This window comes from Phaethon aethereus (assembly GCF_964289735.1).
Source record: "Phaethon aethereus genome assembly, chromosome: 19".
NCBI classification, from domain to species: Eukaryota; Metazoa; Chordata; class Aves; order Phaethontiformes; family Phaethontidae; genus Phaethon; species Phaethon aethereus.
Genome location: NC_138595.1, coordinates 3,975,946 through 3,989,616, shown reverse-complemented (window position 1 = coordinate 3,989,616; position 13,671 = coordinate 3,975,946). Strand labels below are relative to the sequence as shown.

The 13,671-nt window shown below is 42.6% G+C and overlaps 1 protein-coding gene across 1 annotated transcript in view; it reads left to right on the top strand.

Moving 5' to 3' along the window:
• Window positions 1-8,086: 8,086 nt before the first annotated feature.
• The window catches only part of PPM1E (protein phosphatase, Mg2+/Mn2+ dependent 1E), a gene marked incomplete at both ends in the record, with an annotated part of 64,754 nt that continues 59,169 nt past the window's right edge, over window positions 8,087-13,671 (top strand). Inside the window, one exon of the mRNA XM_082008485.1 lies at window positions 8,087-8,451. Within this exon, the coding sequence (XP_081864611.1) occupies window positions 8,087-8,451 (365 nt within the window). The remainder of the gene's footprint in view (window positions 8,452-13,671) is intronic.

Sequence of the window (13,671 nt, the reverse complement as noted above, 5' to 3'; positions counted from 1 at the left end):
GGCTTAGAATTGCATATAAAGAAAGAATCTGACCATTGCCTCACCAATAAATCTTCCGTGGCAAGTTGATATTTTCTTACATGTGCCTGGAATTCTCTTGCCTTTCACAGTATCAGTGTACAACAGTGAGTGGCATGAGAGAATTTTATGACTGCACAAAAAGTAAGATTCTAACTAGCCAACTTCACGGCACTAAATCAGAAATAAAATAGGTTGTTTGATTTGCTGCTTAAGTCCCAGTTTTCCAAAAGCCAAGAGCTTTAACTAGCATGCTGAGTTTAGAATTATTCTGTTTTGTAGTGATGACATTTACTTGTGGTCTAGGAACCTACTTTGTCACCACAACAAGAATACAGTATCTACCACAGGGCTTGGCAACAGGAAAACATTGTGGTCACAGTATACCTCTTCTCAAGCCCAGAATCCTGCTTTGAAACTCTTTAGTTTGGACAGGGAAAATAACAATTTATTTCTTCCTGATTTTATGTGTTCTGCACCCTCTCCATTATGAAACACTGAGAAACCAACTAGCTTCCAACTAGAATAAATTTAAGAAAACACAGAGAAGAAAGAGCTTAACTGAAGGTAAGAAGGGGGAGCCAAGGTTCAAGTTATGCAATCAATCAGTCTCATATTGAAGTCGATTACAAACTGGTTGACTAAAGTGGAGAGAATAACCTGAATGTTGAATAGTGTTGAGAAAAAAACATTTAAAATATAACACCTATTTTTTGTTGAATTTCAGTTAGTGTTTCTTTAGTTATTTGGGGGGGGGTGTCTAAACTTAGAATCAGATTTATTCCAAGGCGTTTCATGGATTAACAACAAAAGCAAAATCCTTACTGCCTGCCTTTTTAACCTCATCCTTTCTCTGAACAAAAGAAGATGTGTAAGTTGAAAGGACAAGTCATTGTGGTCCAGCTTCTCAGAAGAGATTGTCTTTACCACACTCAGGATCATAATTATTTAGAAAGGCACATTAAGCTGTATTATACGGTTTTAACACACGCTAATTCTATATGAAATATACTTGATTAAGTTTTGAAGTATGGTTTGATGCTTTCTTGTCCTAGGACAGAGTAACTTGAGGGAAGTTGAATAAATAGAGTGCTTACATTGCAGTAACACAAATATTACAACAGAGTATGTAAGGGAGATAATACTTCTTTGTACAGGATGAGAACCAGGGAAGTCAACCTGTGATTCCCAATCGGTTCAAGAACAACAGCCTTGCTAAGAGTTGCACACAGGAGCCCGGCTGAAGGTGGATGTGAGCCACTGGCTACCGGAGCTGGCAGTGTCTTTGGGCCGCCGAGCAGCCTGCCCAGCCCTCCTCCGCACCAGTCCTCCCCTTGACTCGAGGAACCAGTGCCAGCTGCTACCTGCTCCTGGGCTGCAAGCTCAACGTCTTGTGGCTTCTAGCCATAGAGCCATTTTGGATGATTAGGGTCAGGAGAGTTGGCTTCCCTTGGCTACTGCAAGGTTTCTGCGTTAATGTTCCATGCTGAAGAGTGAAATCACCAGGAACTGGCCCCCTTCCCAGTGCTGAATTTCACCCACAAATGAACCTGCTGTTAAACTGGAGCTACTGTCTTGCTTCCTACAAGCAAGAAATATTTGTACAATATGCACTATTTATTAGAGAGCCTAAGCTCTACACAGTTTTAACTATATCTATAGAAATAATAAATGGTATTAAAAGCAATAGTTCAATCACTACACAAGCAGTTAAAATGTTAGCTTATATGCTGAAAGGATGCGTAGAAAAGTATGTATTTTACTAAGTCATTCTTCAAGAATTATAGCTAAATACTGTTCATTTTATTACAAGAATTACTTGCCATTGATTTAAATGGAGTCAGAGAAGCATCAGGATAATAAAAAAAATTACAAAAATCACATTTCAGTTTCAAACAATGCAAGGCAGGAATGTTTAAAACATAAAATGTCTAGCAATTTATATAGGAAAGTAAAAAGGAAACTCTACAGACCTCAGTAAATGGTTCTAATTGGATCTGGACGCTTTTCTCAAAGCCTCCAAACATGCTCATGAATGCTTGCTCAATTTGGTATCTCACATTGCATTATTTCTGAGTTTTAAATTTATGACATGTATACTTCTAATTTCGTGTGAACCACTGCAATTTTAAGCAACACAGTTGCAACTACCCTTACTTAGTGATTCTTGTGTATGTTGCTAAAATAAAATGTTTTGGACTAAAGAATATGTTGTCTCCTTAGCATGAAAATGATGCCTATAAAAGTACAGCATGTCAATATGATATTGTAACATAATTTATAACACCTTTTTTTACTATATAAGCTTACTACACATTTGACTATAAATGTTATGGAATATATCACACAAATGTATCTCTAATTATATATATGTATAATTAACACAATTTTCTGTGGCCAAATCATAGAATTTGAGACTCTTCAAAGAAGTTAACATTAGCTGCACACATACTTTAAAAATCCTATCATTCTACTTTATCTGTACTCTTATAGCACCTACATCACAATAATAATGGTCAGAGTCTGGACATAACAGTGCTTGGTTTGTGGCATTCATTTAAGTGGTTGATTTTTTTTAAGTTGTTTTGCTGGGTTTTTTTGAGAGACATTTCTAAGTAGGTGCCTGTAAAATTCAAGGTCTCGTGACTGGAGCAGGCTGTCACAGAATCAGGAATCTAATCTACAGTAAGGTGATGAACAAGTCATTTAAACGAAGTCTGTGGGAGAACCAATATAATTTTTTAAATCCCACTGGGCACCTGCCTTAACAAGCCTGGCGTAAACTTTGCTCTCATTTTAGGGTGAGCTTCACCCTCCACCCCAAAAGGGCAGAATCTGCACATGCCATTAAATCCCTAGAACAGAGAATAAATGGGGTTTAAGTGGTACGCCATTTTGTATTGCCTCCTCTGAGCAAAAGTGAGCTTCAGGCTTAGGAATTCCATCAGTCCTACATTCACGCAGTACGGTACTGTGGGACTTCAGCCTCAGATGAAATGCGTCGCAAAAATGGAAAGTACAGAGGAAGGGCCTGGCACGGTAACACTGCCAGCAAAGTCTGTTGTCTGCCGATAGCCAGCAGGTCTGTGCCCCTCAGCTCCGTTTAGCAGTAAAAGGAAATTATGATAATGAAGGGTGACATTGCTGAAGTGGATCAACCTTAACAAGAAGACACTGGGCTCTGGTGTGCTCCTGCCTGCAGGATGATCTCACGATTTGACAACATCCAGACCACATTACTAAGTGTTATGTGGTCAGCTGCGTTTTGCTGAGACAATCCCACAGGCACTAATCTACAGGCACACTTCAATCAGTCAGTCAAAGGTTTTATGACACAACAAATTTTGTCTTTGCCTTTGTTAACGGGAAACAAGGTGTGCTGTGCTATATCTGCTTTCACAGTGTTCCAAAACTGTTTAGTCATTTTGAAGGGCTCAGCTTCTCATTAGTTTTCTTCCACAAAATTTTCTCCAACAGATTTCCAAATCCAACTAAATAGGCATGGACTAATATCCTGCTTCTCACTATTGCTATTCAAAGAACCCCCTTTGCTAAACAGGGGTCTGAATGGAAGGCTGAAAATGGAACTTTCCTTTGGAATGGGATTGGAAAATTCCATGACAGCTGGAAGTGGGATTCAGGCCTGAAATCCTGTGTTTTGCAATGGATGTGGATATTTCAGAATAATCTTTGACTATTAAACTGGAAAATGCTGACTTGACCTCAAAAACTTAAAAAAAAAAAAGAGTGCAAGAAAGAAACAGAGATAAGGACTTTGGTATTTAAGAACACCCTAATACAGTACTGCTTATGGTAAAGGAGCTTTACCTGTGGTAACAGAAGTTACTGTACTTTTTAAAACTGCAGTTGAACAAAGACTGAACCTAAGAAAATCAACTGGAACTTGATGCAGCTTGTCAACAAGAGCCTTGTCACTGTATTCCTTTCAAATTCTTGCTGTCTTTACTCTTAACCAATTAAAATTATTTTAGCGAATTGAACAATAATTGTTTCATTGAGTTTGAAGAGCTATACAAAGAACAGATGTATATAGTCACATTTACAAGGTGACCGATACTGATCATATGAATACATATAAAGAATTTTAATCTCTTTCAACAGTATATTGCAAGCATCATTTAATGTATTACCCCATATACAACACTACATTCAATAGTAGACGTGCCTTCAAAACAAGAACAGTCAAAGGCTTGGAAATTCTTTTCTGGTGGTTTCGTCTGGCCAGAAAAACAGAATATAGCTTCTAAAATTACTTCTGGTTTATTGCAATAGCCCTACTTTTTAAAGACATCACTTTAGAAAGGCAATTTATTTACCATTGGGTTTTCCCATTATACCATTTTGTATGGTATTGGAGCGTATATCATAGGTATATTAAATATCATAAAATCATTTTTAATGCCCCTACATGTTTCCTACTTGTCAGTGTACAGGAATCACTTCCAAAGGTTAAAAAAAATTAAAAAGCACTTCATTTTGCACTCCATACAATTCAGGTCACCTCCCCAAGGTCTGCTGAAATCCTGCTTATTTCTCACCAGCAAAATGAGAAAGAGGAAGACATAATTTTATGGCTGAAATAAAACAGATTTCTTCCAACACAACACTGTAAAACTTTCTTTAAAAAAAAAAAAGGCAACACGATGAAGTTGAAAAATTTACAAGGACCTCTGTTTCCTTCTTGAGTTGGGTGCAAGTCTTATCCTCTATTTGACAATATGTTGCAAACCAATGATTTCAGACTCAAAATTTTTTTGAATTGTGAGTTTATTCCATCCACCTACCTCATCACATAGGAACCATTCATACTGCTGCTACCCAGCAATCCAGAGTGCACAATTCTAAATTGTCATGGCTTAACCCCAGCTGGCAACTAAGCACCACACAGCCACTCACTCACTCCCCCGCCCAGTGGGATGGAGGAGAGAAATCAGGAGAAAAAAGTAAAAATCATGGGTTGAGATAGTGACAGTTTAACAGGACAGAAAAGGAAGGGAATTAAATTATTATTATACTACAAAACAAGTGATGCACAATACAATTGCTCACCCCCTGCTGACCAACACCCAGCCAGTTCCCGAGCTGCAGCACCCCGGGCCAGCTCGCCCCGGTTTATATACTGAGCATGACATCACGTGGTATGGAATACCCCTTTGGCCAGTTTGGGTCAGCTGTCCTGGCTGTGCCCGTTCCCAGCTTCTCTCCACAGGGCATGAAAAGCTGAAAAGTCCTTGACTAGTGTAAGTACTACCTAGCAACAACTAAAACATCAGTGTGTTATCAACATTATTCTCATACTAAATCCAAAACAGCACTATGCCAGCTACTATGAAGAAAATTAACTCTATCCCAGCCGAAACCAGGACATAAATTTAGCTTCCAGTGTTACTGAACGCTAAAAACATTTCATAATAGTACCAAACATGCCTCTCATAGATTAGTGCTTTACTTAATACCACATTGTATTTAGAGGTTCCTTTTCCTGGGCAGCAGTAAGTAACAGCGTGGCTACCTTCTGTGGTAATTGCCCACCCCACTGTCTCCACGTAGTGAAGCGATAGCAGGTTCCTGGCTGCCTAACTTAGCCATACCACCCACAGCTACCATATGTTCCACGCTGCAGGTTAATAAGAATGGGTTTTCACCTTTCCCTCCCAGAAACAAATGTCAGCATGGCTTAGAGCCATACGCTCTTTATTTAATATTGAAGCAAAACAATACTAGCTTGGCCATAGCGCCCAAACTCGACGAAGTATCCCGAGTACAAAGTTCTACTCTATTTCATTTTAATTACTGTCCTTTGCAATTAGACAAATGATGAAAAGCACATGGGGACTGCCAAGATGAATCAAGGACATCTGCTAACTTTAACATTTCAACATGAAACAGAGTAGGTATTACTCTCAGATACTCTTATGTGCTGTTTGAAACAGCTAAAAAAAAAAAACGACTAACAAAAGTTTAAGAAAAAGACTATGTAAATGCTTTTGAATCTTTTCTTGGACAGCCTTAATTGCTGTTTGTCATACAACATGAATCTGATGATACATCTTGCTGAATTAGCTGTTACTTCCCTAGGATATTCCTATTATAAATAGGAATTTTTAGAATTGAGATCATATTACACTAAGATTATCTGGATTATAGTTTCTTAGAAACTCCAACTGCCTCTGAATTACTAGTGAAAAACAACTAATCATGAACTTAAAACTGCTTTTTTGATACTTGCATTGATACGCATTCTCCTGGGGCTTGTGACTCACTGATGATGCAGTACACACAAACCTAAAAAAAAAAAAAAAAACAAAAACAAAATCCAGCAATGACATCATCAGCTGCAACTGTAGGCTATCACTTCAAAAAGAACGGCAATGTTTTTTACCCCTCAAACCCACCTGGCATTCCTAAATAAATGAATGTTAAATTGAAAATATATAAATGGTTTAGTGAAAAAAAAAATTACTTAGAGATATTATTTCAGGAGAAGCGATGCAATTTTCTGTCGCTTTTGGCTGTGAAAGACTAAGACTAACTGTGATAATTGCATTTTTAACTCCCAGGGCTTTTATATATTCACAAGATTGCAATATGATCAGTCAATGCAGTTGCCGGAAAAATTCTAAAATTAGTTTGGCTCTGAAATAACAATTCACCAAACAGAAGACAGATTTACAGCAGCACCCGACATGCAGAGGTAATTACTACAATGCAGAGAACAACAGGTTTCAGGAAGCTACTGACCTTGCTACAACCCATTAAAATTTGAGAATGTTTTTGCATATGAGTCTTGTGATTTGGACATTTTTCAAGGTGTATCTGATGTGCAGGATATCATCCCCTCACACGTGTACAAGTTATTTTAAAGGTGAGGCAATTATACCTGTTCATTGTTGGTATTTATGGACCCGACAGCTCTGAAAATAGCTTTTCAGCAGCTATGAATAAAACAAGCCAAAATGCCTTTCACAACTCAAAGACGTTTATTAGACAGCAGTAGAATATCAACCACAGTTTGTCTCTCACCGACTGGCTGCAACTTTTAAGTTTCATTCGGTGTAACATCTTCAGCTACTCAGGAACTCCCCTTTGCCAGCACATCGAGTGTGCAGGTACCACGTCACGTGTCATTTAGGAATCCATACGGCTATTCATACGCCGACCTTGACCGTAGCTAAGCGTCCCAGGTTTTGTTGCCAAGTGTTGGAAATCGGCGAGCATGACCCCGAAGCTCCCCTTCCCGGGCGCACGGGGAGCGTTTTGGAAGGCAAGGGCTGACGAGCTGGGGGCTCGCGGCCTGACCGCCCGAGGGTCGCCCTGGGTGCGGGGCAGCCCGGGGCCGCACGCGCTACACCGCCGGCTTTCCGGAGGGGACACTTTGGACAGTTGTTTCCCTCACGCTGACCCACTCCGATCTCAAAGCCACTCGCCAGAGACTCCGCCTGGCAGCCAGCCCGGGGCTGCTGGCTCCGCGGGACAGCGGTGGCCCCCCACCACGAGGTGAGGCCGGGCCGCCCCCCAGCCCCGGCCCCGCTTACCCTCCGGCCCCGTCCTGGCAGTGAGCGGGAGCCCGCGGAGGCGACACCGGCGCCGGAAACGATGAGCGCAGGGAAATCCTGAGGCAGAGATTAGGTAATAGGGAAAGTGCGCTCAGGTTTCCTTCGGGTTCCTGTGAGGAACCTACGCGTCTGGCTGCCTCCGCATGACTCATCACATCGGCGCGGCTGTCAGCGCGCCTGCCCTCCACCTGCCTCCCCCGGCCCCTCTCCGCTCGCCCGGCCGCCCCCCCCTTCCCGCCGCCGGCCGAGCCGCCCCCTCAGGCCGCGGCCCGGCCCCCTCAGGGCCGGCCGCGCTCCCGCCGCCCAGGCGCGCGCCTCCTCCCTCCCCCCACCCACCCCTTTCTTCCCGCGGCGTGCGCGCGCCCGCGGGTCCGGCTCGGGAGCGCGCGCGCAGGCGGGCGGGCGGGCGGCAGGCGGCTGCCGGTGGCGGGCAGGGAGCTCTCTGCGGGCGCAGTGCTGATCCGCCGGCGGGCGGCCGGGAATGCGAAGCAATGGCCGAGGGCGGCTCGGGCAGCAGCAGCGGCGGCGGCAGCGCGGAGGAGAAGAGCTACCGCCGCTTTCTCGAGCTGTTCTTGGGCGAGTTCCGCGGGCCCTTCGGAGCAGAGCCGGCGCCGGCGCCCCCCCCCGCTGCCGACGCCGCGGCCGCCGCTGACGAGGACCCCGGGGCCGAGGGAGAAGCGGGAACGGCCGCCGAGGCGGAGGAGGGCGAGGGCGACGCCGGCGACCCTCAGCCACCCGCCCCGCCGCCGCCTCCCCCGCCGCTGCCACCGCTGCCCCGGCCGCTCTCGGAGTACATCACGGAGGAGGAGGTGGAGGGCGAGTGCCTGGACCTCTGCCTGCAGCAGCTCTACAAGTAGTGAGTGCCGGGCTGAGGGGAGCCTCCCGCCGCGCTGAGGGGAGGGGGACAGGGCGTGGGGCTGAGGGGATCCCTCCTGTGGGGGGGGGCGGCGTCTCCAGCGTGGGGCTGAGGGGTACCCCCCAGCTCCGTGTGTGGGAAGACGGAGGGCAGGGCGTGGGGCGGTGGAGCCTCCCCATGGTGGGGGGCGAGGGCAGGGCGTGGGGCTGAGGGAGACCGCCCTGCGGGGGCGGCGGGGGCAAGCTGCGTGGGGAGGGCCCCCAGGCGAGGAGGTCAGGACTCTGGTGGTACCGGGCTGCTCGGGATCAAGGCGTCCTGCTCTGTCCCGGTCCCCCCCGCCCAAAAGCCGCCTCTGCTCTCCGCCGCCCTCCTTCCCTCTCGCCGGGCCGGGGAGCGGAGAGGCCAGGGGAGCAGCCGAGGGGGAGCCGGGAGCAGCCTCTGGGGAGGGAGAGCGGTGGGGAGATGTCTCGCCCTCTGGTGCCAAAGCAGGAGGGGGGGTGTGCCGGCGGGTGGTTGTGCTGAGGCTTGAAATGGAAATGTTCCCTGCGTGAGGGTTTGTAAATGGGGGAACGTCTGCCAAGAAAGGAGGAAGGGGAGAATAAGGGGCAAGGAAAGAGAGGCGGTCCGCCCCCTCCAAAAAACTCCACACACTGAGAAAACCACACCACGTATTTAAAGACTGGGGAGAAAAGAGCAGTAGAAAGCCTTAGGAGAAAGCTATCCATAATCATGGGGCTCTTCCTGCCGTCAGCTGGGGAAAGCCAGCTATACTCTGCTCTGTACGGAGGCAGTTCCCAGGTTTGTGCTTTCTAAAGGCTGGTGCATAAAGAGGAAACAGATGGGATCTATTCCCAGTGTGAAAAGTCTGTGGACTGAAACCTAAAAGATGAGTTACCAGTGCCTTGTATTGTGCTCAGCTTTGGCTTTGAAGGCTTGAAATAGAAATGGTTGTTAGTGGTGTTTCTGTAGGAACCTTTCTAAACTGATGCCACAGGAGGAGACAAATGAACCTGTGAAAATATGCACAACACACCGGGGAGCTTTCTGCCATTGAGCTGATAATGGTAATGAGAGGTGTTACTCAGTCGCAAAAATAAATAAAAAGAAGGGGGTTTTACAACTGCACAGTCTGTTTCTATTCGGTTCTCATCTGCCCTCTGCGTTTGTGGACGATAGGGACAGCACAATGATAGCTGCAGAGGACAAAGCTCTCCTGTTCACACATGCTCACCCTGCCACCTTTGGGAAGTCTTTCTCTGGAATACAGCAGCACATTCGTAGGATGTAGTAGAGAGGAGAGAGGCAAGTCCCTTCTACGTATTTAGAATGTGTTTTGCTTTTTTGTTAAAACGGACTTGTGAAATCCAAAGTCAGATTACTGTAAATAAAGTTTTAGACACAGAGCAGATTATTTTAAAGGATTATTTAAAGTATATCTATGAAATGATTTTGAACTTTAATTCCTCCCCCACCCCCTTCTCTCTCTGCATATCCCCATACCCCAGGACAGGCAGACTTAGATTCCCCAGTTTGAGGCCCATATTCATGGATTAAATTGTTAAGGGGGGGGGGGAAGACATTTTGAGAGGATTATTTCTATAGGGATAGCACTTGCCAGGTTGTGGTGTTGAGTTTATGGGTTTTTTTCAGCCTTTGTATAAATCTTTTGATGGCTACTGAATGAAGCATCTCTTTGGCTTTGTTTATGGTGAAATCAGTGCCGACTTCCTTCTATAGGCACCTACATTGTGAAGCAAAAAGCAATATCTACCTCAAAATTAAGGGAGCAGGGGATCATGTTGTAAGAAAATTGTTTTCCAGAGGCTTAAATATTTTGTCAATGTATAGAAAATGATTTTCAAATAGTAAAACAATTTATATCCATCTTGCTAAGATAACTGCAAAATGTCATTCTTTAAAACGTTTTAAAATATTATAAGCCAAATGTAATAACTTTTAATACAGAGAGCTAAACTGGAATAGCTTTTTGTTGAGTGATGGTGGAATCTGAGGTAAGTGCAAGTATGTAAAACTGTTTTTCAGGTAAATTATTGTATTTTTAGTACTCTCTCCAGTCTCCAGAGAAACTTAAAACACTCACAAAATTATAAAACAGGCAAAAGTAGAATGTCTTCCCGCTTTACAGCTAAGAGTTCGACTGATCAGATGATTCCAGAGATGGGAAACTTCATACATATGAGTAAAGCTGCTCTGTGCAAAATGGTTATGATAGTGTTAAAAAAAAAAAAAGCACATGAAAACTCATATGAAGGGGAACATTTTATGGGTATGTCATTAGCAAGAAAGACTATATTGTGAAAGCATGTTTTCTGAAACTGTAACTATATATTAGTGAAATGACTGGTTTGCATTGTATGTAGCATGAGGCTAAAACCCATTACTGTGAAAAAACCAACAGCTGTTTTTCAGCTATTTTAAATACACAGCTTTGGTTCTTTTTGAGGGAAGTTAGACCATGTCAGAAATGAGAACATATAGCCAATTGTGAAAAAATATAACAGTTTTCTGCCACTGTGTAGATCAGTATCAAAGAGTTCCTATTTATGAGATTTTCCTGCTATTTTCCAAAAGATTCATATTCCCCTTTGAGATTTCCAGTTCTGGGTTTCTTTCTAGAGACAACATATGCTTGGAAAATTGGATTAATGTAATCTTCATATCTGTCTAAATGCCACAAAATGTGTACTGTGTGCTTTCTTAGTGATCCTCGACAGAATGAAACTGATCAAGAGGAGGTATGTTAGATGAAGAAAATAATAAAAAAAAAAAAAGTTTGAGGAATTGCGTTGGAATTGTCTGATACCTTCAAAGTTCATTTTGTAATTATCTTCTGTAACATCTTATTCAACAGAAATCTACACAATTTAAATAGTTTCTGTGTAGAAACAAATACACCAAGGACTTAATCTGTTAAATATAAGACCCCCTTGCTTTTGCTTCCACCAATTCAGGAGCAGACCTCATTTCTGACTTATTTTAAAGGAAGAAGTTACTAACTTGATGTAACAAAGTTATATATCGTGCTCTGTTCTTTTCCTCTTCCTACTGATATTCTATTAAATCTAATGTATTTAAAAAGCTGGTTCTTGACAAGACATCTGAAAAATTAATCAACAAAGATGTGGTTGCTAAGAGAGAGGGCCAGACTGAGTTAAACAGTGCACCTTTAGAAGTTGTGCCACTATGAAGAACAAATTTATCTTGCTGTTACTTTTTTTCCCCCCTGTATAAATGAAATAGTTTGAAAAATTCAGTTGTATATTGCCCTTGGTTTTATTTTTCTCCCTTTTTTTTTTTCTTTCTAAGCTTTGATGGGAATAGATACAGTTGGTATCAGTTGTAGGTTCAGGTTTACTTTCAGTGATTTTGGTGGTACAATATTTTGCTTTCAAATACTTGCGTAGAAACAACTTTAGCCAGCTTAGAAAGTAGGCCTATTTCTCCAGTGCTGAGATTTGCAAAAGATAGTAAGTAAAATAAAAATAAAATGTAATGTTATGTCATCTTAAGTGTTTAACTAAGGTGCTGATGACAAAATGATTATTTTAAGAACTGTAAAAATCTTGCTCTGAATTGGAACATGAAAAGAAAAACTTTTAAGCACTGCCCTTTTTGATTTCTTCAGAATACTATGCAATATTCACAGAATATCATAGTTCCCAAGTTTTTGAAGTGAGATCTTTTTAACTAATCCTTTCTTTGTTTTAGAGGGAGAGAATATTTTTGTTTAGGTTTAGGTATTCCCCACAGTCTGGCTATGAAAAATCAAGAAAGGCAATGTAGGCTCAACCTTTTAACATTGAAATTATGTAAAATGTGGACAACAAAGAAGAATGCAAGTTCAGGGGCAAAAATTCCCATTTTAAGCTAAAGAAGAACAACTTTGCATGGTACTTTTATGTGAGCAGAAACACTTTTTTATAAAGTAAGCTCTTAGCAGACACAATATTGTTTTCAAGTTGCCTCCATCACTGATGACTGAAGAGACTGTTGCCTCTCCCTTGAAAAAGCAGATGTATATGTTTTTAACTTGCTTTCTTAACCCTTATCCTATGAAAGCTGTCACTGTTGTCACTATATGTAAGTTGAAATTCATATATTATGCTAGAATGGCTTTCTCAACATCATGTTAAATAGGCTGTGATGTTTTACTCTTATAATTTTTCTTTTATCACCTATTCTGTTGCTTGCAATCTCAAAGCCCTTTTAGGAAATATAATTAACTACTTGCCATCTTTAATTTTAATCACAAGGACCAATGAAAAAGAAATATCATCCCTTTTAAGATGGTACTTGTTTCGTCACCTTTTGTGAGGTTTTACAATGGAAATTATGATAATGTTGGCCCGTGCTCATAATAAATGACTTGGGTAGATAGTGGTCGCACCTGTTTTGGGAATTTTCTAATGGTTAATGAGGAGGTTTGACAGAGACCGTTAAATTTCCCACCCCCAGCTCTGTTGATGGTTTGGTTCTGCACCTTAGCTCGTTCGGGGCAATAGCGTTATGGCCGAGGGAGGGGAAGGGAGGTGAGGCAGGCTGTTGCTGTGTTCAGGTCTCGCTGGAGCTCCCCTCCAAGATTAGGAATCTCCTCCTGAGGGTAGTTGTTCAGCCGGCTGCTGCCGGCCATGTGGTAGAGCGAGCAGCAGTGACCTGGCATGCCGGAGACTCGGCAGTGAGCGCCAAGCCTGTTGCGAAGGCGCAGAGCCGCGTGGGTACGGCTGTTGATGCCGACGTCCTCAGGCACAGGGGATTTTGGTCCTAGAAATCACGATGCTTCTCTGTAAAAAAAAAAAAAAAAAAAAAAAAATTCTAAGTCGTCTGATAGAAGTGTGTGCAGAAAGTTGAGAGAACTTCAGTATTATTATGAATGCCTTATTACTCTTTGAAAGAACCTGCTATGAAATTGAACCCATGTATTGGGTGATGGTGATACAGCATACAGAGATGGGCACATTTCATACACTTTAGACTGGAAATCTTTATAATCTACAAATAGGTATATTTAATGATAATCACTTTCAAACCACGACTAATGGTCTACACAGTGAGAGATTCTTTATGTTGCTTTTAAGGCATATTCTGTTCATGCTCCCACACTTTTAGAAATACTGAATCAATTTGGATATTTTGATACTCTTTTAAAAAAAGACTATCAGCTAAAATGAGCTATTTAAATTGCAGATTTACATTTTGTAA